Source organism: Protopterus annectens, chromosome 11.part0 (assembly GCF_019279795.1).
Source record: "Protopterus annectens isolate FY-2018-M chromosome 11.part0, PAN1.0, whole genome shotgun sequence".
NCBI lineage: Eukaryota > Metazoa > Chordata > Ceratodontiformes > Protopteridae > Protopterus > Protopterus annectens.
In genome coordinates this window covers 1,566,469,729-1,566,497,026 of record NC_056745.1, presented here as the reverse complement: position 1 = coordinate 1,566,497,026, position 27,298 = coordinate 1,566,469,729, and the positions used below count along the sequence as shown (strand labels likewise).

The 27,298-nt window shown below is 40.8% G+C and overlaps 1 protein-coding gene across 1 annotated transcript in view; it reads left to right on the top strand.

Annotated features, from left to right (window-relative positions):
* The window catches only part of ZC3HC1 (zinc finger C3HC-type containing 1), a 554,828-nt gene extending 527,744 nt beyond the window's left edge, over positions 1-27,084 (top strand). Inside the window, exon 5 of the mRNA XM_044087346.1 lies at positions 20,459-27,084. Coding sequence (XP_043943281.1) covers positions 20,459-20,527 — 69 coding nt within the window. The 3' untranslated portion in view covers positions 20,528-27,084. The remainder of the gene's footprint in view (positions 1-20,458) is intronic.
* The last annotated feature ends 214 nt before the right edge of the window (positions 27,085-27,298 follow it).

Genomic DNA, 27,298 nt, shown 5'->3' with positions numbered 1-27,298 from the left:
CATGCTAAGACACATGTTATAGCCTGTGTTCATACTTGCACTAACTTTTGTCTAGTCTTGTCTTTATTCCCCTCTCAGATGTGAAAAACAGCTTGTATGTTTTTAGAAAACATTAACTTTTACACTTAAAGTGCTGTGGCTTATTGTCCCCTAAGAATAAAATATACATCTGCCCTCAGCTTTAGACTTCTCGAACTGAACGTATATTTCCTAAAGGAAAACTTTTCATTGCATTCAGTATTGTCTTATTTACTTGCTTACAGGCAAAAAATGTAAGTAGACTAAACCAAGGGCCTTAATCTATACATTCACTTCTGCAAAAGCAAGGTAAAACATATCACCTCTACATATATTATAATATGTGCATAGATATTTCACTTTTCAAAGAAATATCTTTAATACCCCGGGCTACTTCCTCTACCAAACTCAAGATATCGCCTGGTATTGAACCATGTGGGTTCAAAACAAAATGGCTGTACTAGCCTTAGTGGCAAAAGTAAGCTTTTTATTTTCAGATCCATAAAGAAGTCTAATTTCAGTATCACTGTTAGAAGTACAGGGACCAACAGTCACCTCATAACCACTATTTGCCACCACAGAAGTAACTGTAGAGCCTGCTCTGGTTTTATAGAGATGTTGGAACTCATCGAGGTCCTTATAAAGTGTTTTTTGGTGGAAGACCGTGTGAACCTGGCTCAAGCCAAAAAATTTCAAAAACATCTCAGAGCTTCTTATTAGCAAAGCGAATGTGTGATGACCCAGGTTACTAAGTTTCCCCACATTTCCAAACCTCTTTTCCAGGTTGGTGATAATTCCCTAACCCCCATTTAAAATGTTCCCCAATTAAGAATTTCACACTGAGAGAAACCCTCTGGTTCAGCATCGTAGAAAATGACAGCTTTATAGTTTCCATGGAATTCAAAGAATGAGTGCATCTGGTCTGAGTAAGCCTGATTTACCTCATCCCAATCTAATTTAAAGGATTTTACTGGAGAAAAGTCACTTCCTTCTATTTCTCTGCCCTTCTATCCCTCAGGTGGAAGGGTCTAAAGTCAGAAAGACAGCTGGCCCACTGAAGTACATTAAAATACTCCTCATTGTGAGTCTTTTATAAATGAAACAAAGGGGAGTAGTTCTGGGATATTCCTATAGCTAGGCTGAAGCTGTGGTGGCTGTAATACCTAAAGATAGTAAAGACCTATCTGACCCAGCTTTATATAGGCTAATTTCAAATTTAAACCATGATTATGAAGTGTGTATGTCTATAGTAGGTAAAAGAATGCCAAAGGTGTTGACAAAATGTGGTTTTGTGGAGGGGAGGCAAACATTTGGCAGTTATAGAACAATGATGATCCAGTGGGAAGCAGAGTGTAAGAAAGTATCTACAGAGTAAGCTGGGATTTTATGAGTAGGGCAATGGAAGCATTTGCATTCCCTAATGCAGTGGTAAGGTTAATTAGAATATATGAGGACTAGGAGGCAAAAATTAAAGTGGGAGTGTTTTTCTCTGATATGTTATGTCCAAACAGACAAACCAGGCAGGGGTGTCTTCTTTCCCCTTTGTTTGCTTTATATTTAGAACCATTCGCAAATAAAATAAGGGGTTTAGAAATTCAAGGATATAATTGGTCTGGTAATCAAGAATTGTTGGCTTTGTTTGCAGATATTATTTCGTACCTGATAAATCCAGAAAAGGACATATCTCATTGGTGTGGGACATCTTGAGACGCTTTCAAGTATTTTCACGATATAAAATGAATGAAGATAAAACAAAGGCTATAGCTGTAAACCACACATGAATTGGTCCAGCAATACCCATATTTATGGAAAGACAGTGAAATGAAGTATTTAGCAGTATGAATTAAAAAGGATTCTGTTATGGCAGCTAAGGATATGTGGGAAGAGACTAAACAAAAGGTAATACAAAAAATGAATAATTGGAAGCTCTTGTTTATGAATACGGATGGAGAGCAAGATACAAGCAGTGAAATGTTTTCAGTCCCTTTGGTTTTACAGGTCAGGTATATTTTCTTCAACCAGGGAAGTCGTGGACAGTAATTAGAGTTGAAGAATGTTATCTGGGAGGAGAAAAGGGCAAGGGTCAAGCAGGATAAGGTGATCCTTCCAATAGCTGATATACTCAAGCAGAAAGTTATAATTCAGATTGGAAAAGGATGATGATGAAGCAGGTGTGAAATTCAAGAAGTAAGGAGAGAGAGATTTTGGATGCAGATCCCTAAGGAGAATAACAGTTATACATAATATTATATTCATAAAGTAGCAGACAACATTTCAAGAACTAAACCAATATGAGAATAGAGAAGGGAGATTTTACCAAAAATAGGCAAGAGAGGTCTGGAATTTACTGGAGAAAACTGACAAAGGGACCAAGGTATTGGGAACAAATAACTAGAGAGGGAACTATAATAGAATTGGTTGAGGCCAAGAATACATTTGGACTGCAGGCTAGAGACTGCCTTCCCTATCAGGGGTTGATATCAGAGTATAAGCCAAGAAAAAGGAATAGGAAAATCATAAGTGAAAGACCTGTTCTGGTAGAATTTTTAATTGAATATAGAACAGAGGCTGCTGTTAATAAAGGGTAATTAGTAGGGCATATAAAATACAGTTTGATAACTATAGGAGTCAGTCAAAGGAGGTTAGAAAAGATTGGGAAGAAAAATGGGATAAGCAGTTCAGAAGGAAACGGGGGGGGGGGGGTCATATGTATGGCTTCCAAATATGCAACAGTCTAGAAGTTTGTATGTTTTTGCTTGTAAGTGTTTGCATCTGTATTTGTATACCACAAGAAGAATTTATAAAATTTTTCCTCAAGTAGATAGCAAATGTTAGAGATGTGACAGGGAAGAGAGAGAGAGAACTGAGAACATGTGTTTTGAGAGTTTAGTGAGCTGCCAGACTTCAGAAATTCCCTACGGAGTACTCCATCAGAACTATTGGGTGAGCATATGGCTGTAACTAATGATAGTTGTTTGAGCTTGGACATAGGATCTGAATTCTCTAAACATCATAATGCCTTATTAAGTTTCATTCTGTTGGCTGCTAAAAGGGCAGTAACTAAAAAATGGAAATCAACATCTAAACCAATTGTATTTTTAGTACTGGATGTTATGAAATAAACAAACTGGAAGAGGGGTCCTGAGAAAAGGGATGGAGTAAACTACGTAGAAATGGAAACTGTGAGAAGAATACAAGCAGAATAATGTTCAGGTGGAAGAGGAGTGAGGTTCATGGGGAGGCAGGAGTTGAGCAATTTTTATACTGTTGGACTGACAATTACAAAAAAAGATATGTGATGTATAATGTATGTAAATGGAAAAGATGTTTTGATTTCCTTTCTTTTCTGTTAATGTATGTTTGCGTATGTCTTAAATGGTAGTAAAGGTGTTAAAAAAAAGAAAGACAAAACAATGGAAAAGATGTTTTGATTTCCTTTCTTTTCTGTTAATGTATGTTTGCGTATGTCTTAAATGGTAGTAAAGGTGTTAAAAAAAGGAAAGACAAAACAAGACTGGGAATGCCAGAAGAAAAAAAGTCCTACACCTAGAATTTTTGTAGAACTGAAGGGAAGAATTAGTGATGTTACTTGGAAACCTTAACTGTAGAGAAGTTAATGGGATCATTGCTGCAAGAGAGTATTTTTTAGTTGACTTAATGGCATAGAGGGCTGGAACTTTGTTTTGCAAGACATTGTGCTGTCATTTAGTTACCCGGATACAGGTGTAGCCATCCAGTAATCATCATGGGGAGTGTATGACCATTTAGAGGGCTTAGTTCCATTTCTGCTTCTGGAGTGATATCTGTGGGTTATAATGTAGACATGCAGTCCTGTACAGAAGGTAGTATGCAGTGTTTTGAGCCTACCATGTAGTACATCACACTTTAGTTAGGAATAGCTGGTGTGCTGATGCAGTTACTTCTGTCGTGTAACTGCCTGTGGAGTTATGGTCACAGTCCTTAACTCTCACTTACTTTGACTTGGCTTCCTGAATGCTGGGAAGAAGGGAGAACAAATAAACCAGCAGGTGTGTACACACAATTCCTGTGGGATTGGGAGGGCAAAAACAGTTTGTTTGTTTTTTTGTTTGTTTGTTTTTTAAATATTGAAAGGCAATGAGGCCCTGGATCCAGGGCAGCATGGATTCAGAGCAGGAAGGTTGTACCAGACAAATCTGAGAGAATACTCCCAACTGGTTAACTATGCTATTGGACAAGACAGAGTAGTTGGAGACATGTCCTTAATTTTCACCAAGTGACACAATATGATCTCACACACTGTTGACAGAAGGAATGGGCTATAAGGTAGTACCACAGATAAAGCATTGGCTAGACAAAATGACACAGATTGTAACCATAAAGGTACCCTGTAATGAAATTGTTGTTGATGGGGGGAGCATGGGGTTTATTACTGGATGACTGTCTTTTCCATTGTTTGTATAAGTAACATTGCAGAAGGTCTGAAAGGAAGGTGCAACTTTTTCTGAGATGAGCAGTAGAGGTGATTAGGTTTGAAAAAGATGAAAAGGGATTGAGCCAGAGTTAAGGAATACTTAAAAATGCAACAACTTGATTAAATGCAGAAAATGCTGAGTATTGTATATGCAATAACTCAGGAAAGAATTATGCATAGTTAGAAAAAAAAATTTCAGTAGCAGCAATGTGTGGAGAGGGACATGGATAATTCTTCATATGATCTGAAAGTAAGCAGACAGTAAGAGGAGGGTCACTAAAATACTGAGAATCCTAGGAAAAAAGCACCCCCAGTAAAAAGCAAGTCATTGATAGTATAATATGTAGATGTCCTTCAAGAATGCAACTGCAGTCATAACATGTGGGTTGTCCTGCCTCAGGCAGCCCTCGGTCGGCCGGATTCCAAAGTCTGGGTCCGACGTCGGCTGATGTCGCATTTCTCTCTGTCAGAGCGGCTGGAGTACATAAGCATCAGCCGACGCCATTTTCTTCAGTCCAGATCCAGAGCAGGCTTTGCTTCGGCAGTCCTGCAGGGTTTGATTGCCACACCATCTCTTTCCTAGTGCATACCTCCTCCCCCAGCTAAGCTATGGTATTCTACCCACATGTTATGACTGCAGTTGCATTCTTGAAGGACATAGTACAGTTTTGTACCTACCATAAATGTAGATGTCCGATAGACATGCATTTCGCTTTTTGGGTGTTTGCGATGTCGGAAGATCCGACGGCATGGTGTAGGCAAATTTATCGCCGAAAAAATCTTCAGCGAACTCCGCCCGGCGCCTGAGAGTGCGCTTGTTGAAGCGAGCACAGGCTACACAGGCCGAGACGTCGTGGTCTGGGCCCAGGCAAGGGAGGCAGTAAGAGTGGAAATCCTTATGAGGTATTTGTTTACCACAAAAAAGACAATTGTTAACTTTTTCAGTAATTTCTGACATCGGCTGAGGCAAGAAAAGGTCCCCAACGGGGTACTTAGCTTTTTCGATGACTTCGGTATCGTAGAATACAGGAGCTGACCGACCGGCACTTGCGAACTGCTTCTGCTTGCACCGGCAAGAAACACTGAAGAAAATGGCGTCGGCTGATGCTTATGTACTCCAGCCGCTCTGACGTCGGAGAGAAATGCGACATCAGCCGACGTCGGACCCAGACTTTGGAATCCGGCCGACCGAGGGCTGCCTGAGGCAGGACAACCCACATGTTATGACTGCAGTTGCATGTCTATCGGACATCTACATTTATGGTAGGTACAAAACTGTACTTTCTGGTGACCTCCTGTTCACAAGAACATAAACAGGATATAGATGGTCTTCATGAAGGCATCAGAAACAGTGCACCAGTATAAAGTAAAAGTAGTTGAATTTAATATGTTCAGTATTGAAGAAAGGAGGTACAGGGGAGATGGGATAGAAGCATTTACATAATTCAAGAAAATCCAGATAGTTTGTCAGTATCATTGAGGAATATTAGTATAAACGGCTAAGAGAAGACAGTCTGAAAGGTTAAAATGATTTTTTCACATGAAGGATGATGGGAACTTTCTTGTAGAGTTAGTCAAAAAATGAGAGAGAGTTCAAAAATGCATTTTACTTCTGTTCCTCATTAGTCCCAGTAGGTCTGTGGCCTATGTTCAGAGTGACTTGAATTGGTATTTATACAGTTGGGGAGAAACATGGCCAAAATGCCTTAGCTATCTTCATACTGTGCTTTAGGGAGACACCAGAAGGCATCCTGTTACTGAGAGTGAAGATGACTGAGGTGGAGGAAGGATTTGTTGTGGAGGAAAGTGGACAAATCCTAATAACATATTTGGTAAATAGAAGATTGTGTGTTAAGATACTGCTTAAGCTGTTGTGTAAAACTCACTCCCAGTATGAGGAATGATACTGTGGTCTGTGTTGGTGAGGAACTGGAGTTGCTGCATGTATTGGAGTTAAGTGCATCTTGCTGAACATGCATCTGAAAATTCAGTTTGATTGAGAGTCATGATCTTGCAGATGCACAAATCACAGAGAAGATGGATGGCAAAAGAGCTGCATGTGGAACTGAAATGAACAATATGAATAACAACTGTAAAGATTTTCAGAAATTGTCTATTCTGTTGTGAGTGCAAAATAGAGTTAGTGAATAATGACATGTTCTACATCAAGATTATATAACACATGCACTATCACCACTAGGCAATTTAAGATTTTTTTGAAAAATATAATCACTTTAGAAGTGATGGTACTGATTCACTTGAACTGAATATTTTCATGATGTTTCTTTTGAGAGGGAGGAAGATGTCCTTCAAGGATGCATCTGCAGTCCTTACAAATGGGTTGTCCTGTCGTCAGGCAGCCCTTCGGTCGGCCGGATTCCAAAGTCTGGGTCTGGCCTTGGCTGATGTCGCACTTCACCCGACGTCATAGCTGCAGTTATTCGGGTATAAAGGTATCAGCCGACGCCATTTTCCTCAGTCTTTCTTGCCGCGTGGCGCCCGAAGCAGAAGCTGTTCGCAAGTGCCGGTCGGTCAGAACCAGAGATTACTACTACCGAAGACTTCTAAAAAGCTAAGTACCCCGTTGGGGACTCTTTCTTGCCTCAGCCGATGTCAGAAAAAGTGAATAACTGTTTAACTTGTGGGAAACAAATACCTCATAAAGATTTCCACTCTTACTGCTTACCTTGTTTAGGCCCAGACCACGATGTAGCAGCTTGTCTAGCCTGTGCTTCTTTCAACCGGCGGACTCTTAGACGTCGGTCGGAATTTGCTGAGGAGTTTTTCGGCTCCGCTTTTGCTTACATTATGCCGTCGGATACTCCGACTACGCAAATATCTAAAAAGCGCAAGGAAAAGGACCGACACTCGCGGTCCGCGGTTTTGGCCGAAACCGCGGTTAAGCCAACCGCAAGTGTCTCGGTTTCGGCTGAAACCGAGTCCACGGTTCTTCCTTCGGCCGAAAGCTTACCTCCACCCGAGGCCTCATCCAGCATGGTTGAATCTGCTACTGAAATCCCACCTGCTCTTGCAGGTTCACAGGATTTATCTGATACTATCCCTTTGGATATTTCTACCCCTGCACGTGGAGCTGCTAGGCCACCTGCATCCATGTCGATTAAGGCTTTTGCCAGGGCTAAAGCAGCAAAATCTACCAAAACTGTGCCTGCTAAGACCCCCTCTCACAGGCCTAGCTCTAGTTCTCAAATGCTTAGTCTAGCAGAGGATCTCATTTCTTTGATCCGGGGATCCCAACCCCACCCAGACAGGGCCTCTCACCCACCTCCAGAGAAGAGGCCTAGAGTAGAGCCCCCTGAGCCAGTTTCTTCAGATGACTCCTCTGATGAATCAGATAATTCAAACCCTCCAGAGGGCCCTTTTTCTCCTTATGAGGACTCTGATGCAGAAGAGTCCATTCCTTCTGCCTCTCCGCCTGAGGAATTTTCTTTTGGGGAAACCTTGCATGCTATGAGGGAACAATTTCAATGGCAGGGCCAGGATTTTTCAGACTCTAGGAAAAGGCTTAGAACCTTTTTGCATTTGCCACAGCATAGGCCTTTAGCCATTCCTCCAGTACTTACTGTTGTGGATGATGCATTTAATGATGCTTGTACTGGATTCAGTATCAGGAATTTATGTTAGACCAGTTAACTAAAATACTGTCCTCGGATGAACCATTAGACAAAAAATCTGGTCAGGAAATGGTACATAACATTCAGCAGGTCAGTAATCATTCCTTAAAATGCGGCTATGATGCACTGGAGGCTTCCTTTAGATCAGCCATGACTGGTACAGTGATCAGAAGACATGCATGGTTAAAAGAGCAGTCCTTACCAGACCATGTTAAATCAAAGCTCCTAGATGCTCCCATGGATAAGCTCAATTTGTTTGGCTCCCCGGCACAGCAGGTGCTGAAGAAGGTGGAAGAGAAAGCAAAATCTGTCCAGACAGTCAAGGATTTCTTGCAGGTCCAGCCTCCAAGGTTTAGCAGGAACTGGCCTTCCAAGAATTGGTCCTTTCCAGACACCTCCAGAGCTCAGAGAGGCAGGAATAGGCGCTCAAGAGGCAGGGGTCAATCCAGAGGTGCCTACAGGGGACGTCAGTGGCAGGCTAACAACCAGCGAGGTACAGCCACAGATCCAGCCACCACCACTTCCACAGGACAATCACAGTGACTTGGCTCTGGCACCGCCTACCAGGGAACAACTAGAAGACCCTTAGGCGGAAAGCTAGCCTTATTTTCAGTAAACTGGCATTACATCACAGGAGACAAATGGATTTTACAGACAATAGACCAAGGTTACAGGTTTCACTTCCATACTCTACCAAGGAAGAGAGGAATGCCAAACCTACCTCCAAATCAGAAGACAGAAGCTCTAGAACAAATAACTCCCTTACTAAGGATGAGAGCTGTAGAAAGGGTACCATCTATGGAACAAGGGCAAGGATTTTACTCCAGACTCTTCCTGGTACCAAGAAAAGAAAACCAATGGAGACCTATTCTTGACCTGTCCGCTCTAAACACATACCTCATTGTTCCAAAATTCAAAATGCTGACCCTACAGCAACTTCTTCCCATGATGGGCAAGGAGTCTTGGCTGGTAACTCTAGATCTCAAGGAGGCATACCTGCACATCCCCATACGACCAAATTGCAGAAGATACCTCAGATTTCTTGCAGGATCAGAGCATTATCAATTCTCAGCATTGCCCTTTGGCTTATCTACTGCGCTCAGAGTATTCACGAAATGCCTGGCATCAGTAATTGCTCATTGCAGGCTTCAGGGAATTCAAATTTACCCTTACCTGGACGACTGCCTGTTACAAGCGGACAACAAGACCAAATTAACAAAAGACTTGAAAAAGGTCATTCATCTACTGCAAGCCCTGGGATACACAGTCAATATAAAAAAGTCAAGGCTGATACCATCCCAAAGGATAACCTTCTTGGGTGCAGAGCTGGACACATCAAACCAAATGGCATTCCTAACAGTAGAAAAACAGGAGCACCTCCCTCTCTACTTCATGGCATTAACAAAGCAGAACCAGCTAACAGCAAGAAAAGTCCTGCAAGCCCTGGGTTACATGGCATCCTGCATAATATTGATTCCACATGCCAGACTACATATGAGAAAGTTACAGTGGTACCTAAGGAATTTATGGTCTCAGCACAGCCTAGAAACCCAAATTCCAATAATTCCATGCCTGTAGCAAGAATTCCAATGGTGGGCTCAGGCCTGTCAATCGAACAAAGGACTGCCCTTCCACAGCACTCAACCAAGCCAGACCATCACAACGGACGCCTCAGACCTAGGTTGGGGGGCACACATGCTGGACAAGTGCATACAAGGCTTATGGACTCAAGACCAGCTGCACCTACACATAAATCAAAAGGAGATGCTGGCAGTAAAACTGGCAATTCAGACATTCAGACCATTTCTTCAACAGGGTCAACTGCTGATAAGGACGGACAACACCACAGTTATGTGGTACATCAACAAACAGGGAGGCACGCATTCATACCCTCTATGCCGGATGGCAATGGACCTCTGGAATGTGGCCCTGAGCTTCAACATTCAGTTACAAGCAATATTTGTTCCAGGAAAAGAAAATATACTAGCAGACATCCTAAGCAGAACTACCACGGATGCCCACGAATGGATGCTGCATCCGGACATCTTCAAAACCATTACAGGGAAATGGGGACTACCAGAAATAGACTTATTTGCATCCCCACACAACCACCAACTGAAAAAATTCTGCACGAGGGCATACCACCCACTTGCTTGGAAGGTGGACTCCCTATCTTTCATTTGGAAAAACCTGACAGCATATGCATTCCCACCTCTTCCTTTGATGCACAAGGTGCTATTGAAGATCAAAGAAGACCGTCCAAGGATCATCCTGATAGCTCCAGACTGGCCAAGGCAACATTGGTACCCATTACTGAGGAGTATGTCTCGGGAACAAATATGGCCTCTGCCCCTAGTTCCCTTACTGTTAACACAGAACAACTTCAAAACCCTGCATCCAAACCTGAAAACACTGCAGCTGGCTGCCTGGAACATTGCATAAGACAAAATAACCCAGATTTATCTCAAAGGGTTAAAGACATTATCTTGGAGGCTCGCAGACCCTCAACAAGAAAAAATTATTCAGCAAAATGGAAAAGCTATCTCATTTGGAGTACTGCGAAAGGAGAAAATGTGTCACTGGTAAACATAGCTAACATCCTGGAATACTTGGCAGAGCTCTTCCACAATGGCCTGTCCTATTCTTCCATTAAGATTCATGCATCAGCTATTTCAGCAGAATACAACTTGGACCCTCCAGTCTTCTCACATCCTCTGCTCAGGCAGTTTCTGAGAGGAATTAAAAATGTAAAACCACCTAGGAAGCCACCATTGCCCGCATGGGACTTGAACTTTGTGCTAGAAAAGTTGACACTCCCTCCTTTCGAGCCAGCAGCAACAGCAGAATTACAGTACTTATCATGGAAAACTGCTTTCCTGCTTGCAATCACTTCAGCAAGAAGGGTTTCTGAACTACAGGCATTAATGGCAGTACAGCCCTTCCTGATCTTCCATCAAGATAGAGTGTCCATGAGAACTAATCCTACTTTTATGCCAAAGGTGGTCTCCAGGGTATCTTTAAACCAAGCTATCCACCTGCCTACATTCTTCCCCAACCCACAGAACAGGGGAGAAAGACTGTTACATACCTTGGATGTACATAGACAATTGCGTTACTACCTGGACAGGACCAAGAGCAATAGAAAAACTGACCAGCTACTGGTAGCATATGCAACAGGAATGGAAGGAAAAGCAATTTCAAAACAGACAATCTCTAAGTGGATAGGAAATTGCATTTGATTTTGTTACTCTTACCATGGGAAGAAAACTCCAGAAAACATCAGACCTCACTCTACAAGGGCTACAGCCACTACCACAGCTTTTTTACGAGGAGTGGCTACCAAAGACATTTTAGAGGCTGCTACTTGGAGCTCCGTGCATACATTTGCCAAGCATTATAATCTACCCTTATACTCCAGATCCCGAGCAGGTTTTGCCACTGCTGTTTTGCAAGGGATCTTAACTACAACATAATCTTATTACTCCTCCTCCCCCAGTTTGGCTATGGTATTCTACCCATTTGTAAGGACTGCAGATGCATCCTTGAAGGACATAGTACAGTTTTGTACCTACCATAAATGTAGATGTCCGAGAGGCATGCATCTGCAGTCAGGATTACCCTCCCTCCTTCCCCTCTGAGGTACTCCTAGGGTATTTACCCATCTTCTAGCTAGCTGGGGGAATCTATTATGGTGTATTTGTTTGTATATATGTATATACATGTTTATTTTTTATTTGCTCTCTTATTTGGAAACTTTTGCAATTATCCAAATTTAGCCTTCCTAGAGGGCACCTGGCATCTGGGGCAAGAAACACTGAGGAAAATGGCGTCGGCTGATACCTTTATACCCGAATAACTGCAGCTATGACGTCGGGTGAAGTGCGACATCAGCCGAGGCCAGACCCAGACTTTGGAATCCGGCCGACCGAAGGGCTGCCTGACGACAGGACAACCCATTTGTAAGGACTGCAGATGCATGCCTCTCGGACATCTACATTTATGGTAGGTACAAAACTGTACTTTATGACCACTGGGATTGTGTACTTGGAGAAGATGATGATGATGATGTGTAATGAGACTTACAGATTTGTTATTTTTAAACTGTCTGCTGTGAGGCAGCACAAGATTTATGTACAGTTAAGGAACTACAGTGTGCCACCTGAGGTTATGAAAAGAGAACTGCAAACACTGTGAAAGCGGTCATGAAGTTGCGGGTGGGTAAGATATGTAATGTTAACAAGACGCTCCAGTATTACTGCATATGGAAAAATAGATGCAATGTAAAGGTATAGGGTTTTATCTCTGTTTTTACAGTGACTTTTTTGTGATCATGTTTATTATTACCTTTGAAGAGGCTGGTTATGACTGGGAAGCATTTTTCCTGTTAAGTGACAAAATGTGGTAGTAAGTTGTTGATGAATTCAAGTTGGTAGTGAAAGTTTTTCTTTCAAGAGGGTTACTGTTTCATTTTCATTACTCTATTCAACGGAGTATTTCCTCCACTGAAAGTTATCACTTTTGTGTTTATAAACATTTTGATTAGAGTATATAAAAGAAAATATGAGTAGTGTATAAAGAAAGGACATGAAAAATGTGTTTACACATACACAATGTGTGGAGAAAAGACCATTGGATGGATTGTTTGGACTACAGAAGGAATTGCTGAAGTTGATCATGAAAGATTTGGTTAAGGCAGTAGAAAGTTAAATCATGCATATGGAATATGCAAAACCAGAGAAGGTTCATAGGTTGGTACTAGGCTATCAGCCCTAGGGCCTATACAAGCCTAGCCATAACAATTCCCTGGCTATTTCTTCCCACATTATTTACTTTCCTGGACCCCTGTCTAGCAGGGCGACTGACGTGATCCCTGGGGTGAATTTCCTTTCTCCCATACAATCGTCAAGGTTCCTCTTGAAGAGGTCCAAAGAGGCACTCTGCTTGACATGTATGGGCAATCTATTCCAGAGTCTGGGGAGTCTCTGGGTCAGGAACCTATCCCTCCAGCATGTTTTGTTTATTGTGATGACAAGGTTTAGATCCCTGGAGCGTTTAGCTCTGAGGGACTGGGATTTCTTTAAGTGTAGCATGTCCAACAGCTCTGGGTTTGACATGGCCTTGTATGTTAAGCAGAGATCGCCTCTGAGTAGACGATATGCAACAGAGTATAGCTGGAGTTTTTTAAGGCGGTCAGCATAGGGCATCTGCTTTAGGCCTGTGATTCTTTTAGTGAGGTATTTCTGAGGCCTTTCCAGTTGTTGCAGATGTCTTGAGAGGTACATACCAAATGGGGCATTGTATTCTATAATGGGTCTAATGAGGGATGAGTACAGTGGGACAATGACCTCCTTTTTTCTGGATGAAAAGCCCTTCGTGATGAGGTGTGCCATATAGAAGGATTTCCTGACTGTTGTGGCGATGTGGTTATCAAAGGTGAGACCACTGTCCACCTGTGTCCCTAAGTCTCTTATCACACTTTGTGTTTAGTATACTGCCACCTATATGGTAATTCATGGATACATGTTTTTTCCCAAAGGGGATAACAATACATTTCTTGGCATTGAGCTTGAGCCCATGGCTCTGGCACCAAGCATCTGTTTCTGTAAGGCCCTTTTGTAGAGTATCCACATCATTTGGGGATTCAATAATGGCTCCCAGTTTGCAGTCATCTGCAAACTTTGTTAGCCAGAGTCCCTTAGTGTTGACCTGTACTTCAGAGAAGTAGATGCCAAACAAGAGCGGCCCCAGGACTGAACCCTGAGGTACTCCACTTGTCACTTGTCTGGAGCTGGATTTGGAGTCGGCTACTTTTACAGTGTGGGTTCTATCAGTAAGCCATTTAGCAACCCATTGGGTGACATAGGGATTAATGCCCAACTTAGTAAGTTTATCTATGATTCCAGAGTGGGGGATGGTATCAAAGGCCTTGGCAAGGTCTAGATAGGCTGTGTGGACCACCTTACCCCTTGTCCATGGCTCTGGAGACTGATTCAAAGAAGTCAATCAGGTTTAGGAGACAAGATCGGCCCTTCACAAACCCAAACTGGGTGGGGTCCAGTGTTTGAAGGTTGCCAATGTCTTTGTTTATAAGTTCCATGATAATACGCTCCATGGCCTTGCAGATAAGGCTTGTCAGACTGATGGGACGGTAGTTTCCAGGATCCAAGGTGGATCCCCCCTTGTGGATTGGGATAACTGTAGCTCTGCGCCACTCAGTGGGCACGAAACCTGAGGTGAGGCTATGATTAAACATGACACTTAGGTGAGGTGCCAGTTCATATTGTAGTTCATGTAGTACACAGCCCAGGATGTCATCTGGTCCCATGGATGCTGTATTCTTGGCTTTAGAGAGTGCATTTTGTACCTGTGTGGCCGTTATTACTGGAATTTGGCAATCTTCCGGTATTGAGATGGGCCATTTAGGGGGTGAGAGGTGAGTGAAGTTGGCACTGAATCGATCTGCCAGGATATTGGCAATATCCTTTGGATCAGTATATTTAATGCCATTCTGTTTTAGCTCAGAGCAGATCTGAGCATTGCCATTTAGATTCTTGACATAGTTATAGAATGCTTTGTGGTTGCCTTTGGAATCTTTGGCAATTTTATTTTCGTAACTAGCTTTGGAGGATTTTATGAGGCATCTCAGTTTCTTACTGAGGCTAGTAAGGAAGTTTTTTGCATCCTGGGATTTTCCTCTTTTCTGCAAAAGTTTCTTCCTTTTGTTGTAAAGTTTGTTTATGGCAGGGGACCACCAGATTGGCTTCCTTTTTTGGATGAGAGCATTTTGGTTCTATTTGGGATGGCACGATTCATGCATGAGTGGATGTGCTCGTACAGTGCCTTAGTGTAGGATTCAGCAGTTGAACTTTCAGTTCCGTCTGCATGGGTGTTATGAAGTTTGTCACTTCTGACTTGAGTAGCATGAAGTTGGCTTTGGAGAAGTTTTTATGGTGGTTTCTTTACTGGGGGTGGGGTGGGATGTGGATGTTAAGGGTGATTAGCTTATGGTCAGACCTGACTAACGAGGGGTGACCATAGGTATGGAGCATTGATTTCCCATGTTGGTAATGACCAGGTCTAGGATATTGGAGCCCCTGGTGGGACTATGGATTAGTTGATCCAGGGCATTGGAATTTATGAATTCCAAGAACCGTTCTAAAGGTGTTGGGACATGAGTAGTTTTCCCAGTTAATGGCAGGGTAGTTAAAATCACCCAGTATTAGGGTGTTTGGTTCTATCTTAATATTTTCCAGTATGTTTAGAATGGTGTAGTGTGAATCTTGGGGTATGGTGGGGGATCTGTAGCATGCTACAATTTGGATTGCAGTCTTACCTAGTGTTAGTTGCACTTGGAGAATTTCAGACACATTGTGTTGGCCAACTAGCCTGGTGATGTGAATATCCTTGGTGAATATTGACACTCCTCCACCTTTAGTGTTTCGGTCCTGGTTTGGTGGCCAAAAAGTGTGGTAAGAGTTGTAGCCTGGTATTGCAGGGGTGCTCTCTGGAGCCTTGAACCAGGTCTCAGTTACTGCACAGATATCGATGTTCTCCATTTTTAGGAGTGCCTCGAGAGAGTGCATTGTGAGGTTTAGACTTCTAGCATTGAGTAGCATTACCTTCAGGTAATTAACCTTTGAATATCAAGGAGCAAAATACTGCTATGGAAACTTGTAAAGGTTATGAGAGTTTTCTAAGTAAATAACTTAATTAGTTTTGGAATGTATGCAGAAGAAGTGGAGGAAATACTCCGTTGAACAGAGTAATGAAAATGAAACAGTAACCCTCTTGAAAGAAGAACTTTCACTACCAACTTGAATTCATCAACAACTTACTACCACATTTTGGCACTTAACAGGGAAAACGCTTCCCAGTCATAACCAGCCTCTTCAAAGGTAATAATAAACATGATCACAAAAAAAGTTACTGTAAAAACAGAGCTAAAACCCAACAATGATGGCAAAAATTCCTTCCCTAGAAAACAGATGCATTCATTACCCAAGCCACCAGAAGACATGACCCTCGCTGCATTCGCAGCTCCCAGAACTCAGTTATTAACAACCCTGAGTAGCTACGGAAACTTAATAATCACTTAAAAGGAGTGTTCCACCAAACCAATAACAAACGACAAAAGTAGCACCTCTTCCTTCCCAGGTGATTATCTAATTAGACTTCCTGAAAGAATTCTTAGATCTCCCTCCACTAGACATGCTCTGCCAGGCCCCAAACCTCCACTTTCCACTTTTATTTTCTTGTTCAGAAAAATCCATTTTAAACATATTTAATGAATTTCTCTCAGATTCTCCAACAGACATTGGTGGGCTTATCCCTTGGTTTCTGAAAATGTATACACACCGCATTCTCCTTGAACTTCATCTTTATACCTTGTCTGAAATACCAACTTAGTGTGCTAACCCGTTGTAAACAAGCAGCTGTTAAATTCATCCCTTAACTAGCCAATCTAGAAAGCACCAACATTTTCTAGCCTATTTCTGTCCTGCCCACCCTTGGCAAACTATTTGCAAAACTTGTATTTAAACAGCGAACAGAATACTTTCAGAAATGCTGTATTCTTCTCCCATTCCTCGACATGGCTTCTTGCTTGCACAAGCACTATACTGACAACCTTATATGCTCTCTCAGACAGTATTCTCCAAATATGGATAAAAGCCTATTGACAGGATCAGTCCTCTTTGACTTTTCCAAAGCTTTTGACCAGTTGACCACCAACTACTACTCGTATTCCTCATCTGTTTCAGCTGTTATTAGCCACAGTTCCATCCCACGATTCAGAGATTATCATACCAGTAGGCAATCCTCAACCCCAAGTATTAGGCAAATTGATCTCCATAGGTGCTGCGGTAGCATTGTCACCTCACAGTTAGATGTTGCTCATTCAATTCTCAGAGCGTCTTCTGTGTGGCGACATGCATGAATGGGCGTTCCTTCTTTGAAGGTTGTGCGTTAGGCCCGGCAAGCCAGCACATCAAAATCTACTGCCAATCATTAGCGGACCGGAATTCCGCTGTGGCGACCCCTAACCGGGAAAAGCCGAAAGAAACAAAAAATTATTACATGCCTGACAATAACTTGTCAGTGACCAAAGGTGAGAATCAAACCTTGCACCTTGTGTCCGTGAGGTAAATGAACCTTAACCATTATGATCTAGACAATCACTTGCTGCTCAATAGACTGATGTCAGAAGTTTTTTTGGGGGAGGGGGGTAAAAACAAATTATTGCGCTTAGTACTTTTGGGGGGGGTTACAGTAGAGTTGCCAGACTTTTTAAAGTATCGAATTGTACCATGTTTTACTTAATCTAATTTTTTTTCCTCTGTGTTTTTGCAGTTTTACCACTTTTTTTCAATAAACTGTAGCCTGGCTAAAATAGCCAATAGTGTGCATGTCTTTGTTGCCTGTTCTCCTTTGAAAAGTAGATAACAGCGCTGTAGCAAACGGGCTCACAAGTAGAACCCAGGAAGTAAGGGCGAGTGGCTCTAACTCCTCCAAAAGACTTGTCACTAGCAGAGTACCTGTGTTTCAGTTCTTGGGTTTGCTCGTCTTTGGCATTTGCATCTTGGAAGTCAAAGCTAATATCAGTGGTTTGTGGCTAACAAAGTCTGTTGATGACTGCAAACTTGGTACTGTAGTAAACTCCTTAGAGGGCAATCAGGATCCTACAAGGCGGCCTGTCCCAAACAAATAGCTGGTGTCAAACCCATGGACTAAAACTTGATGGAGGTAGAGACCCCCAGCCTTACATCCTGAGTTCTCAACAGGCTTTGAGCGAGGACAGCAACAGCCATTGCCGTGCACAAATGGGGCTTCAGTGGACCTGACCAATTACAGATCTATAAACCTTACTAGTCTCCTCTGTAAGGCTTATGGAAAGGATCATTATGAGACTAATAAACAGGGGCTATAAGTAACTTACACACTCTCAAGCCACCCCGTTCGAGATTTATCAAGGTCAAGTCCTGCCTCTTTAACCTCATCTTTTTATTGAAAAAGTCACTGAGAGAATGGATGAGGGCAGATCGATGAACACTTCCTATCTTTACCTTGCAAAAGCACTCAACATCATCACAGGTCTGGCATCATAGATAAATTCACCCAGCTAAATGTTAACCCCTGTGTAACTCATTGGATAGCAATCTGGCTCACAAATAGAACCCAGAAAGTAAGGGTGGGTGGCTCTGCCTCCCCCAAAAGATCTGTTGCTAGCAAAGTAGCCCAGGATTCCATCATTACACTTCGCTTTGGCATTTACTTTTTTTGAAGTCAGAGCTAATGTTAAGGGTGTGTGGCTGACCAAGTTTGCAGATGACTGCAAACACGGTGGTCTTAAACTACCTAGAAGACACAGGATCCTGCAAAAGAGCCTGTGCGAAACAAATAGTTGTTGTCAAAACCATGGAATAAAACTTAATACCAAGGAATGTATAATCATATCCCTCATCTCATCAGGTTTGACTGTCCTTGTAACTGTTGCATTGACAGTACTCATTTGAAAATTGTGCCAGTAGGTAGAGATTTGGGAACCTATGTTGACAAAGAGCTATCGTTCAATCACCACACATCAACTATTGTAAGAAGGTCCTTTTTCATTGCACAGCTTATATCTGAAGGCATGCATGGTTATTATTGTTCAACTGTACTCTGTATTCATTAGGCCAGTCATTGAGTTTAATGCCCTTTCTGGAATTTACGTGTCCAAACACTTGTCACAAATGGAATGACCACAGTGCTTTTTAACTGAAAAAATCAAGGGCCCAAATCATAAAAACTATTGATGACTGTCTATAGCCGTATCCATCTTCTTATCAAACAGGCTTTTGATCGGCGACCTCTGCCTCATCAAGTCCAGTGGTGTCACCGGCTCAAGGTTACTAAATATTTTTTTCGCAAACGTTAATAGAACATTTTGGAGAGAGAAGTATGTATTGCAGAGAATACCAATCGTATGGAACCATCTTCTACTCCACATAAGGCAGAGCACTTCTTTCACTCTACACAAATGTTATTTGGTTGAACGTTAGCCACAAATACATCTCCAGTTTAACACCACTGTCTCTCAGGGAGGGGGGGGGCATGTAATTTCCCCAGCATATATTTGTTCAGCCCACCTTTGTGTATTTGTATTGCAAATTATAAGGGCTAATAATTACCATGGGAATGCAAGGCCAGGCTTCTTGAGATCCTCACAGATCAATAACTTGGTAAGTACTGTGAACCTAGGAAGGATTTTGTTTAGTAAGTCTGCAGTAACCTCAAAGCTAGAATGCAGGTGTAAAGGGTAGGGCACCTGAAAACTGGATTAGCTGTCAGAAGGAACCATGAATGGGCTATAGGCTCAACTTTAGGAGATTGCATGGAAAAAGATTGCAGGCTTTGGATTTTATTGGAGTATGTAGATTAGTTTATGTACAGCGGTAGTGATGCTGCAGTAGCGTTGTCGCCTCACAGTTAGACGTTGCCCGTTCGATTCTCAGTTAGAGCGTCTTCTGTGTGGTGACGGGCGTTCCTTCGTTGAAGGTTGTGCGTTAGGCCTGGCAAGACAGCACATAAAAACTCTACTGCCAATGATTAGCGGACCGGAGTTCCGCTGTGGCGACCCCTAACCGGGAAAAGCCGAAAGACACAAACAATGTAGAATAGTTTATAGCATTTATGATTTGCACCTGTAAACCATTTGTTTTTCTTTTAGTGCACTACACGCACACACACACACACACACACACACACACACACATATATATATATATATATATATATATATAGATAAGGATAGCTAGATCGGTTTGTATCTATCAATGTATATCATCATGAAAGTAAAGCTGTGGAATAGAACCATTTCACTGTTAATACCAGGTTTCAGAATCATATGTTTAATACCATACTGCCAAGGAGGTCTCTTTTGCATGTGGTGTAACAACTTGAAGGTAGTTCTCTGCAGGTTAGAGGGTACGTGGAGCTTTGCCCTTGTCTGAAACATGTATGTTTTTAGCTTCTAGTTGTCAATTTTTGATATGGACTGATCTCCAGTCTTCAGTACTAGGTACAGTACAGTAGATTGCACTCTGAATAGTTTGCTGCAGGGAACCCAAAAATCAATTAAGCTTTTTAGAGTTGTTGCCTGGACTGATCTCCAAATGGTAAAGAAGTTGCACATTTGAATAGTGATAGAAAACAGCTTAACATATTACGTGAGAAAGGTAAGCTCATTCAAGATTAGCAGGTAGGTAAATGGAGAGAATAAACACAATTTTTCTGATTGTTCCTGTTTCATTTTTGTAAAGTTTTATTGAAAATAAAGTAGTGTCTGTTTGATGATGTTTCACTTTTTTCCTCTCAGAGTGTGCCAGACAAATCTACAAAGGTGTTTCGGATATTCAAGCAGTGGCATGCACCTTGCTCATCCTAACAGAAGAAGAAATACTGGAACTTGTTTCTTATTTAGTATTTTGAGACATTTTTAATTTCTTTTCTTTTGTATGTACTTGATGGACTGTTTCTTAATGACAGTCTCTTCATTGTAATGTATAGTTATGGTGGAATTTAGCACACATGCAGTTCTTTGTCTTATTCTAAATTGCTTTTGACCCCAGGCTTACTGACTGAGGATGCTTTTTTTATCTTTCTGGTGCCACAAAACTTAAGCAAAATGACATATCAGGACAAAAGGAATAATGCCACCTTCATTAGTTAAACCACAGTAAGCTTGTTCTTCACACATTCCCTGGTTAATCTGTAAAGCCTAGAGAGCAAAGCCCGAGTGGTTTCACTGAAGGTTTTTTTTGTACTGTTAGAAATGGTTAAATAGACTTATTTGATGCTACTTGAGGCCTTAACTGTTTTAAAATGAAATATCCATTCTCAAAGATGCATATCATAATGTACTGCCACATATTTGGTCATCACTGATAAATCTCCATTGTCTGGGCATGCAGTTGTATGAGACACACATTTAATTTCTGTCTTTAGCCATTGAGTAAGGAGAATGAAATTCAGGGTTTTATTATTTACTTGCATCATGATAAGCATTCTGTGTCATTATATTGCCTTGTCTGTGGTGCTCAAGCTGAAGAATGTTGTCAGGTCAATATGATGGTTTTTTTCTGATTGCACAGCATTATTTGTGTCTACATTGTAAAATAATGTTTGCCTGACTGCTCTTTGTCCTGTACCTGGTGAAAGGAGGAGTGGTAGGTGTAGTAGGCTGAGTAACAAAGCAGGAAAGTACTTTCAGCTCTGTTTCACTTCCTGCCCTACTCTGCAGTTGTGTGAAAACTCATCCAGGTTTTAGATCTTTATGCATGCGCATAATCTTTTGAAATTAAATTGCTGCAGCTCAGCTGGACTGACTTGGAGAAGTGGATTATTAACAAAGCTTGTGGTATGTACTCTGTGCTCTGTATAGAAAGCATACAGTGGTAGTACAATTGATTACTTTTTGAGAGACAAATATTCAAGGACATTAGTGTTTTGTCACCGTTATTAAATTATCTTATTCACCTTGGCATGTGGTCCCTCCATTGCTGCCCTTAATTTTCCTTCTCTTGGTGTCTGTTTTCCAGCACCAAATTTAAAATTAGTCTTCATAAAATAATATTGTCCCCTATCTGATCACCATAAAGTTAATTGAACTTTACCCTCTGCGACTTCAAGGTAAGGGAGTGAATACAAGTATGTCCATAGGCTTCAGTGGATACACCACAGTGCATGTGTGAATTCTTGTCCCTTCAAATCTATTGACATACCCTGTGCTATCCCTCAAGTAACATCATTGAGAAATACAAAATTATGTGGACATACTTTTAATAAAAAGTTTGTGAAACATTTTATTAATAAACCATTCACATAATTGTGGTAAGATTTAGTGGAAAATATATTGTGGCATGTAAGTTAGAAATTGCTGTGATGTAGTAACTAAAGACTTTAAGTATCGTAAGTGGTATTTGCCAGTTCATTTTAAAGTGGGAAAGCACTTCTTTTTCATCTGATGAAGCACAGGAGAGGGACCTCCTGTTAATCTGCAGGGAAATTGTTCAGCACTGTGTGCATAAGATTCACTGTGCTCATCCAGTGCCTCTTTGGGTACTAGACCACAGGAGAACAAAATAGAACACAGTACATAAACTGAGTTGACACTAGTGTCCAGAATACCTTGTCCACCATCCCTCTTATGCTGTTTGTCTCTCTTTTCATCTAAATTGATTAGAGGAATTGTTACAAGTGCCATTCATCTGTTAAAATACAGACTTCAGTGACAGAACAATATTCCTAGTACAGCATACGAATGTGGTACCTACGGAGCAAGACGCTTTTCTTAAGTGGTTTTACTAAGTGAGAATTCCCAATCTGTTCTTTTTAGCGTTTTACTGATGGAGGGTTTTGAACTAATCTGTAAACATAACAAAAGACCAATAAACTGTCCCTAGATCTTACCAAAAAAAAATTGTACTTAGCTTAATGCCCGCTTTTCCTTTACTGCTTGGATAAAGCCCCATTACAAATCAAGTCAGCAGATAATGGAATGTTTATGTAAAAAAAAAAGGTGCCTCATTGACAAAAATAATGTGCATGTTTATGTATCAAGTTGTTTGATTCAGCAAAACAATGGATGAAGAAGTGTGTTGTTCTCCTTGCTGCCTGGGAAATTCATGCAGTCCACTGAATTCTGACAGGTAAAGTTGTGTACCATACTATGGTGACTTGCTTTACTTAGAAGTATGTGGATGCTGTAGAACATTTGGAGGAGTTGTACAAAAAGAAGGTATGTTTATTTCACTGAACTGGAGTGTTTTAAATATTCAGACATTTGAAACATTGTCTCTCCCCACTGGGAATTACCTGGAAGTACTGCAGTGTATTAGATCGAGCTGTATATTCCTTTGTTAAAGTAGATAATATTGTATGAGAATGCTGAACAGACATCACCAGCAGTGCATGATGGGACATTTTATATTTGAAAACATCACCACTTGTTCATGGCTTTGTCACTTACTGACAACATCCGGTCTACATTTTTGATTGAATAGAAAATTAAACTGAGTTGGGGTTTAAATGGCTTGTTAGAAAAGGTAAATCAAAGTTGCACTCATGTTTGAGTGAAAATGCAACTAATTACACATCTTCAGCTCCTTTTCCATCACTTTAATACTTTATTAAGCCAAGTGACATGTTATAGGCATACAATTATGCCATAATATGTGTTCACCATGGGGATGTTTGAATTGAATGAGCTTTATGCTTTTACCTTTGCAGTACATTGTAACGTGACCATCAAAGCACTAAATTGAATTTTGGATTGTTTGTGCATGCAGACCTGGATACAAGTGTCTATACCATATCAGTAGTAATATGTTTAGATACTTCAGTTTTTAATAAATATTTTCCCTAAAGCACAGTCTGTTTGAAGGACTGCAGTGGAAAGTACCAGTCTTTACTAGATGTTGCCTTGATGTGCATTTCCTTTTTTAGTTAGTATGAGCTGGTGTTATAGCATCCAAATCTTTCCAGATGGTATGTGAAGCATATGCAACACACATGCTAAGTCTTTCTTTTCTGTGGATGGCAAGCTCAGTTTCTGCTTATGCTCCTTATGTGCTGTACTGGTCACTGACATTGGAAACACTGTATTAACACTAAGTTGTAAAGTGTTTTATTACTTTAAAATCCAGTATTGCTACTGAAAAAAAATGCTTATGGTGACTAAACTGCTATGCAAGTATTTCACATTTGAACATGTCTTAATTTGGTTTGCTCGTGTTAAGACATTTCTAGCTTAAATCTGAAAGTGGAGGAGGTAATATGCAAATAAGACTTGACCTGTAAAGCATAGTTAAGATTAATAAAAAGCAGTGAAAGTGTTAAAGCTTTGCCATAAATTTGTTAATCAAATCTGCCCCTCTGAATGAGATTTTAAGTATGTATTTGCAGAAGAAAACGTTAGACTTGAATATATTGATTGTGTACACACATGGTACATACACATTTCCCTCAATCTCACACACACGTGCCCACATTTATATAATATGCTGTATGTAGCTGTATTCAGAAAACAGATTCTCCTAATATACAAGCATGAAAATCATTGCTACATTAATGAAGATGGGATATGCAGGCTTAAGTGTACTGTAGCAACAAATGCTACTGTTTGGCAGACAGAATTTGAAGAATGCATTCTTCCTTCACTGTTTCTATTTGGGAGTCTGACATTTCATAGAGATTGAATATTATGAAGCTGGGGAAATGATAAACTGTGATACTATATACTCTAGTGTAGCAATTGTTGTATGGCAGATGGTGTTTTTAAGGTTTGAATTCATGTTTCCAGGTATAAAATTTTGCAGTCTGACTATTGCATCACTTTACTTGGATTATTTTTGGGGAGGCAGAATAAAGCAAGTTGTGGCATTAGTTGGCAGGTAGATTGTGAAAACAGAGGACAAGCAGGGATGGTTAACAAGGACGTAATGAGTGCGAGGCCTCAGACCCACACATACACTTGTACAGTAGTGTGTTAAATAGACTTTCATTCTGAACAGCTGCTACTGAAGTATTACAGTAGAGTAGTGTTGGCTATTAACCTGCAGGTCAGTTGTGTAAAAAGTGGGTAGAAGTTCTATCTGATTAAACATGTTTATTGACTTGACATTGAGGTGGAGCATGTTGCCCTTTTTGAAATTAAGTGCTAAAATATATACTGTGGCTGGATACCTGGGTGGATTTGTGGTCATTTCATTTAAACTTTAACATCACAGCTGTGATTGAGCATTACCTTATTTCATAAAAGCAACAGATGCTTAATCTTGTTGATAACTTTATCTTGTTCTCTTCATGATCATTACTTTAATTGCTGTACCAGTGACTGAGAGAATGGCTGGTGCAGCTTACTCTGGGCAATATCTGTCTCAGTCCTATATATGTGACCAGGAGTCGTCATGCCATTTTGCATGAGTCTTCTAGTGAATTGGAAAAGAATCTGGTGAACACATTCGACAATTGGTTATGGATCTAGGGCATATGCTATTCACATCCTTGCAATGAAGACATAACATAGAGTAATGCGTGTACTGTGCAGATAATCATTAGCTTTGCTTCCCTACCATGCAGCAGCTGTGGACAGTAGTATAACTAGGTTGGGGCAAGAGGGGCAACTGCCCTGGGTCCAAAGTTTGGGGGGGTGCAATCATTCAATATTGATCTCTCTTTAATGCAATACTGGCTTTTAAAAGCCAGTATTGCATTTGTGGTTAAACCGGAGTTCTGTAGCACTCATGTGTGCTCTAAATAGTAGCAAGCAGTTTGCTACAGTTTAACAGTAAAAAAAAAAAAATATTTATTTTTTGTCAACTTAAACCTGAGCAGTGTAGCACTCCGTGCAGGTAGGATATAAACTGTAGCAATAGTTTGCTACATTTGTAGTATCAGTTTGCTGAAGAGTATGATGAAAGAGGGTTGGGGCAGAGCACAGAAATGGGACCTGAATGACTGGGGGGGGGGGGGGCAGCATGTCATGCATCTGGCCACTTGGTTGGTGTGTCAGTAGAAAGAACATCCTTTTTCTTTTTCTTTCTTTTTTTGTTGCTCGGCAGTGGAATAGTTTGGGGGAGGTCAGTGTAGATCTAACTGTAATAACTTGATTGCTTTCAATGTAGCAGTTCTCTTTATTTACATTGAAGTTTGTTTTGCTGAGTGGGTTGGGATGCTGTTGTGTAGTACACTCCCAATGTGCTGGTTGAACCAGCTATGTTTCTGGCTATGGATTCTGTTTCAGGGTGCTGAATTGGGAGGGGAGCAGGAGTTTAAGATGCACTGATAACTGTTCTTATCACCTGGAAGGCAGTTGTTAAGGTATTTGAAAAAGAAAATTAAAGTAATAAAACAAATCATGCTGATTTTTGTATCTTGACTCCAAGAGACAGGTGAAAAAAGAAACCCTAACTAACGAAATATGTGAAAGACGTGAGAACAAGACTTGCCATACCTTAAGTGGAAAAAGAAGCAAATATGTCCATTTTCATTTTGTTATACACACACGGTCATCATCAGTAAGAATTATCTCAGTACAGGCTTCCATCTTAGTTAATGCAGACCTGCAGCAGTTACTGTTGTGTTAATCTTGGTAGCATTGCATTCAAATGTAGCTGTAGCACTCATCTAAATCAAAGTGATGTATTTCCAGAGCAAAACAGTAAAATAGTGAATTCAGAGATGATGTGAAACTGAACATATGATTGCACAGTGCATCCATACAAGGAAATGCCATTCTTTTTAGTCATACTTACGTATGTTTTTAGCACAAGTTGGCAGTAAAGGAAAAAAGTACAATTTTCACTTACTGGAAGAAGGAGTGCCCTTCTTCAACCAGTCCCAATCATTTCTGCAGTAATGCTTGGCTGATGTAGTTCATTTTCTCTTCTGGAGCACCAGCAGTCAGTCGTGCCTGGGGAAAAGAAGGGTATCTGTGCACTTTGTGACTGACATAAAAGTTGGTTTACTTGTGACATTGAGTTAGTTGACCAAAGGCTATCTTCCAGGTTGAGACCTTGGCAGTTCAGTAATTTTTACTGTTCGTTGTGTATTGTGAAAAATGCTACTTTTGTTGTAATATACCTCATTGGATTTGTAGAATTGTGTTACTCATGTAAGTCAATCTTGAAACATTTAGTTTAATGAAAATGAGGTTGTGCAAACAACACTGTTGGAATCGAGTGTTCATAGCATACTTATTCTGTCCACTGTATTTGTTTTATGACCCGTAATGGGTTTCAGCTACTGTCACTTTATTCCAGCCATTTGTGAATCTGAGCAAGAGACACCCAATGAAAATTATATTTTTGTAGTAAGATGGCAGAAGTGATAATTGAAGTGTTTTACTGCACTTGTCACAATTGTATGTTTTGTTACAAGTACATAAACATGCACCCTGTAAATGTACACTGTAAATGTATAAATAAAATTAAAAATGTGGTATTGCTTGCATTATGAGTTTCTCTGCATGTAAATAAAGGTTCATTTTTCAGGGAGAAATGTATACTTGGATTGTTCATGGAGCAGCTTTAATTATATTTGAAGGGCTTCTTTCATGACATGTTTTGTAAGATCATGTAAATAATCGGTTTAATCATTGATTAAAAACAGTGAACACTTCATATTCCCATCTTTACTGCTTGCTGTACTCTGATGA